Raw genomic sequence first — 6,488 nt, 5'->3', positions numbered from 1 at the left:
AGTTTTTTTGTTTGTGTAGCCACCTGTGAGGATGTTTCCTGGTAATACACAGATAACTTTGGCACATCTAAATTTAATATATATATTTTTTCATTCACTTGTAGAGTTTAATTTCAACAAGGGCACACAGGGTATCCAGGGTATCCAGTCCCTAAATATTTTTATATTTAGGGACTGGATACTAAAGTATAGTCTGTCTAAAGTACAAAAATGTATTAATTCGTTTTTCTGCTCTGAAAAAAACAAAACCCCTTTTGAGTCTTTATATTGATTATTAACATTGAGTCTCAATTGCCCAGCATTGCATTAACGTTTTCAACCAAATGACTTCAAACTTTTTTCAAATATTTCTGAAAGACCAAATACAGTAACACACTCTCAGTGGTTTACTAGCAACAAATAGATATACATACCTTCAGTCTTGTGTCACAGCTGCTTATCCAAATTTCATCCCAATGATGCTCTGCTGCACTGAGATCTGGTGACTCGACGCCATCTGAGTACCGCGTTTTTCGATCTTCTGTTGTCTAATTTTGATGAGTCTGTGCAAAACGTAGCCTCAGTTCCCTGTTCTTAGCTGCCGCATGTAGTCCATCTGCTTCAAGGTTGGATGTGTTTTGCTTTCAGAGATGCTCTTCTGCATAGCTTGTTTGTAACTAGTGGTTATTTGAGTTACTGTTACCTTCTTATCAGCTGTAAGCCCTGAAAATGGCCATGCTGGAAAATCCCAGTACATCAACAATGTCTGAAATACTCACACCAGCCCATCTGACATCAAGAACCATGCCACGTTCAGTCCTCTTGAACTTGTTCAAACTTGACAGGCTGTCTTGACCATGTCTGCATGTCTAAATGATTTGAGTTGCTGCTGATGTGAAAGGCTGATTAGATATTTGGGTTACTGTGATGGGCAGTGAAACAGACGTACCTAATAAAGTGGTTGCTGAATGTATAGCGTGACTTCACTGGACTAAACAGTAATTGGTCCTATGTTCTCAGACTGTATTTTTTTCTGATGCTTTTCTTCATTTCATCAGTTTTGTAAAAAAAAAACAAAAAAAACCCACACACTTTACATTTCATTTTTGTTTCTGAAACGTTTTAATTCATTCATTAGAGCTGAAGTGATTGGCTGATTATTCGTGTTCTGACAAATGTGAAAATGTTTTTGATTGTTGGAGTGTATTTTGCACAGGTGAGTCCGTGTTATGAAAAATGCCCTAACTGTTCTGAGTGGTGGGAAAGACCTTTCTGCTGTGAGAATTGTGCCAAATCGATTGAATAAAAACTGTAACATGTAATCACTAAAATACAAAAATCATCTGAAACCACAACACAGACTACACACACAGTTTTTATGAATACGCTCAGAAGTGTGTGGTCATAGGACAATGTGATCTATCTTCCACTCTGATTATTATAGGACAGTTTGGTAATTTCCATTACCAGAAAAAAATGAAATGCCTTTAGGCAATTTAGGAATTACGTCGCTGCATGGGTTACAGGATTACAGGTCATGTTATATATATATATATATATATGCAAAACCTCATGTTTGTTTTTGTCCCATATTGGCACTAATACCTACAATATTTACATACAATTTATGTTTTGATCCTTACACCATGTTGATCAAAAATGCTGCTTAAAAACTGGGTTTATTAATAGACTAGAATGCACCTCTGTTCTTGTAATTTCAGGTAGATGCCACTAGAGGACTATAAAGCTCATGGATTATTGTACACATCTATAAAACATTTCCATAATTTTAAGTTTTTATGTATCTGCCTACTGTGGAAATGTGACAGAGAGCCAACTGTCTCTCAAAAACACAGATTTTGAACAGTTATTGCAAGCACATGGGTTTTTTTTGTTTGTTTTTTTAATTTCTCAGTGTCGCCTGCAGAATAATTACAAGAGTAGTAATTACAGGTAAGTTGGGGTGGAATTCTCCGCTCTGTTTGTTCAGTTTACACATCATGAACCCTCTGCTTAAGTGCTTTTTCTTCCTTTCTGTCCAAAGTCACAAGTTGCAAACCCCTGAAGGAACTGCAGGCAATTAAGTGTAGGAGGATGAAGATAATTACAAGCTTACTAAATTCAGTCGAATCCCCAGATCCCAAATCTTACCTGCCCTCCTCACTCTGAGTACCGTGTCTGAGGAGCGTGTGAGGGCATGATCTGCTCCACCACAAGTGAAGACTCACAATCCTTAAACGATGATTAAATCACCCACACATGTGTGAACACTATGATGCAACCAAATTCTTCCTGTGAACTGATCACCAACTTCCTTTGTTTTACATGTACACTGAACACACCCTTCTATCTTTAATGTACAGTATTTTTACAAGAGGTTGTCAAGTATAATGTTTTTGTTTTTTTAATTAAATAAATGAGAGTAAATGTGTGACTTCTCTCTTTTACAAACTACATTCATTCAGAAGTTTTTATGTGGAATTAATTAATTATTGACATAGGCTGTGGGAAACTGCTACTATATGTTAATAATATTAATAATATGTTGGCTGTCGAATATTACAAGCTGTGTATGATCAAACATTGTTGGTGGTGGTGTAAGTGGGACTGACTCGAGATTTATTGCTAGATCGTATATAAACGATAGGTTGATGCTCAGCAGTGAATTTTGAAGGTAAGCCCTTTGTCAGTCATACACTAGTTAAAAGACACTATTACATATTTCCTCTTGAATTAAACCATAATTTATAAAATGACACAGCGTTAAATTGGCCTTGAGACTAGCATACCAGACCATAAAGTCATCAGGAAAGTGTCTGCAGACATCATAAATCAAAAGCGAAGGGTCATTTTCTACTACAGTCATACAACAAGACTTTTTGCAACCATGAGAACTGCCCCTACTGACCATTAAAAAAAGGAGATTTAAGCATAGACTGTATTTAAAGTCCAGTTCAGTTGCTTAAATTAGCAGATGTGAGGTCTAGGAGCTAAAGCTGCATGTACCAGCACATCAGTTAATCAAATAACTACAAGCTTTATCAGTATCCTGAATTTTTTTTTACTCACATTACAACTTTTTGCATTGGCCTGACTATAAAGCTCAAGAGGTACCACTTAGGTTTAATGCAATTTTTATAGTATGGCTCAAAAACGTACATTTGTGCATGGTAACTCACTGTATACCTAATACTATCTGGCTCCAGTGTGTCTGAGTCATCAGAGTAACAAAAAGGCCCAAAAACTCTTGTTCATGTGCATTTGAAAAAAAAAAAAGAGGAATAAGGTTGATTAAACTTTGGATATGCAAATAAAGAAAAAAGTTTTCTACTTTCTACATTCTCTGAAATCATCCAGAGTTGGTCCAGAAAGGTAGAACACACATTTCCACACAAAGTTAAGAATTTAATTATTTGTTTATTTATTAATTTATTTACGTATTTCTATCTCCAGAATCACCCACCCGAAAAATATAAATTCCGGTGTATTCCAAAAAAAAAAGAGAAAGGAAAAAAGGAACAATGGCATCTTCATCAACTGGATCAAAGGAATTAATCAACAAAATCAAAGAGGCAATAATTATTATCATTATTACAATAATAATTCAATGATCAGAATATCCACATTCATAACAAATCCATATACAACTGCAATACACTCTTCAACACCACTCTTCCATTAATATACAGAAAATCCCCAAATGTCTGTCCTGTCATAACAACAATAGAGGAGCTTTCAGGGAGGGTGGGGGCTATGGCTTGTCAAAGGGTAATGGAGATGAGCGATCAGCGGAGGTAACGGATCTAAGGTTAGTAAGAGTATAAGGGGGAGGAGGCACACTTATTTAGTAAGGACCTATACAAAAACGAGCAATGGTGAGTAATGACAGTAGACTTTCATGGAAGGGTTTGCCAGTCTAGCCGCACAAAAAGGTTAGACGGTTCCATGAGAAGCAGAATTTGGGGAACAAAATTTCAAGAAATATATAAGGGTTGTCTGAATAAATATATAGCTCTGAATGACAACCGCTGCAAACATATAAGTGAACGCCAGATACGCAAGAACTCAAAACAGGTTGAGAATTTTTAAATAATAATAATAATGGATACTTTATTGATCCCCATGGGGAAATTACTTGTTTTTCTCTGCATTTGACCCATTCACTCAGTGAAGCAGTGGGCAGCCCACTAAGCAGGCGCCCGGGGGAGCAGTGTGTAGGGACGGTACCTTGCTCAGGGGTACCTCAGGGTAGCCGTTAGGTGGATTCGAACCGCCGACCTTCCGATCATGGGGCGACCACTTTACCTACTGAGCTATCCCTGCCCCCTAAAGAAATGCAAATGGAGGTTTCTGGGGGGCAAAAAAGGTCTAAGTCTATATATGTACAAACATTGCTTGGTCACCCAAATCTACTTAGAAAAGCTTTTTTAGTTGGTCAGAAAATGAGTGCAAGCTTAATATTACGTGAGTTACTTCTTGTATGAGAGCTTCAAGAATGCAGCTAGAAGTGACAGACCTTGCTGATATTCTAAGTCTGCACAGAAAGTGCCTCTGATAGCTGTCAGTACATGTAAAAACCTTTCCATGCCTCAATATTGGTAACTTGAGAAGACCTATTCATAGAAAGAGAGAGAAACATTAGAGGAAAAAATAGCTGTACACTCTGCATATACAAACAAACTGTATATACACATAGACATACCATATATACACATGTATCCAGTATATACACAAAGATTGAGCCAGTACACACACTTATATACAAACACATTCACTCGTTTCAGCAGGACCTCTAACATGTCTCTCTCTCGTTTCAGTCAAAAGTGGAAATGGCAGGGATTTCAACTCAGATTGGTGTCAGTGGAGTCCATCCATAGAAAGAAAACGGGGAGTTTTACAGCAATTTGACTGCAGAAATGTGGCCACACTGAAACCAAGAGTTCATCCTCTGCTTGGTTAAAACTCTACAGACAGGTAGTCGAAGTGGAGTACAAAACGATAGCTGTAAGAATGTCCTTATCCAATCAATTTCACATCGTCCGTATATGGAGAGCTCCATGGCGACATCTGTCCACTTTATTTCGCTTTTGAACAATAATAACCAAGAGCAAGGAGGGATCAGGTGTCAGCAATGTGCAAACTGTCGTAAGGGGAGTAGGTGAAACACGAGTTCATCCCTTTCGCTGCAGTCTTTTGGGGCAACTCTTCTTTCCAAAAGATTGTCTCAGTAAGAAACTCGGTTCATATAAAATGGGTTATTTATGAACTTCCATTAGATAGAGGCATCTATCTATATCAAGAAATAAATATCTCCTCCGGAAGATTTTAAACGAAGAGTTTTTCTTTAATTGTAAGAATAAGCAGTTTCATCATAGAAATATAAATAATAACATTCTGTCCGGCTTTTCAAAGTCTTCACTGAAGCAAGAGTATTGTTTAGAAGCGGTTTTACGTTATGAATTAGGCTGTGCATATTTAGGTTCCTTTAAAATCAAACGCTGAACGAGATTCAAACGGAAGAGCTAAAAACTACGAGGAGAGAAAAAGATCAAGTGTGTCTAGAACGAAGTAAGACTGAAGTGGTTAAATGATGCTTTTTAAAATCCTAGATGCATAAAGAGTGAATAGATGAAGAGGAATCAAGGGGTAATTTGAAAAGACTACAAGAGAGATAGATAGAGAGAGAGAGGCAAATAAATGCTATGAAAGCAAATCAGCTTGGACTGAAAATTTTAAGAGAAGTCAAGCACCTTTGAAATACATCTTACCCACCCCTCTCTCTCACTTTGAGCATCGCGCCTTCCTTGGCTTTTGTGTTCCTCCGTTCTGCTGATTGATCAGACTGCATAGCTGTTCTTTGCATGCTCGGCAGGCTGACAACAACAATATCTGTCCAGCCTACCTTTTGTTTGTAAGTCAAATGTAGATCCAACCATGAGGCATCAAACATATTAAAAAAAATCCTGTTATCAAATCAGAGAGAGAGGGCCCAGTAAAGTGAAAACAAAAAAGCCAAAAAACCCCAGCATTTCCTTACATGGTCCGCTGGGGCTCTGCACCATCCTTTGAGCAAAGAGAATGGGACCAGTGCCCCAAGTTCTCCCTTTGTCAGCCAATCGCGTCACGAGAGAGGGCTCTGGACATTTGGCCATGCCACCCTGCAGACTGCCGATGGTGCATCAGCCAATTAGGTTCCACATTGTCCTCGATGAAGCTTTGAGAGTGGCTGGGGGAGAAAAAAGGGAGACAGAGAGAGAGAAGAAACGGGGGAGGGTGCTTGATCAGGTGCTATTAAAGCATAGCTATTGACCGAGTATCTGCATGGTGGCAGTCTTTCCAAAGCTGGACTCGTCTCTTTTTATTTTCTATAGTTTTTGTGTTCAGCTCTGAGGCAACTGCTTGTTTACCTGAGTCACTGAGGTATTTTCACAGCAATGTTAATTTCTCAATCACGGATCATATCACGTCTCAGAAAAGACACTGATGTTCATAACCTAGCCCGCTTTGAA

General features: G+C 38.2%; 1 protein-coding gene across 1 annotated transcript in view; it reads right to left on the bottom strand.

The window, feature by feature from the left end:
- Positions 1-4,061: 4,061 nt before the first annotated feature.
- syngap1b (synaptic Ras GTPase activating protein 1b) overlaps positions 4,062-6,488 on the bottom strand; it is a 77,836-nt gene continuing 75,409 nt past the window's right edge. Inside the window, exon 20 of the mRNA XM_085423840.1 lies at positions 4,062-6,205. Coding sequence (XP_085279966.1) covers positions 6,088-6,205 — 118 coding nt within the window. The 3' untranslated portion in view covers positions 4,062-6,087. The remainder of the gene's footprint in view (positions 6,206-6,488) is intronic.

This window comes from Rhamphochromis longiceps, linkage group LG11, assembly GCF_057381845.1.
Source record: "Rhamphochromis longiceps isolate RC_006_pf linkage group LG11, R_longiceps_female_GT1.1, whole genome shotgun sequence".
NCBI lineage: Eukaryota > Metazoa > Chordata > Actinopteri > Cichliformes > Cichlidae > Rhamphochromis > Rhamphochromis longiceps.
Note: the sequence above shows the minus strand (reverse complement) of the source record. Positions and strands in the feature narration are given on the sequence as shown.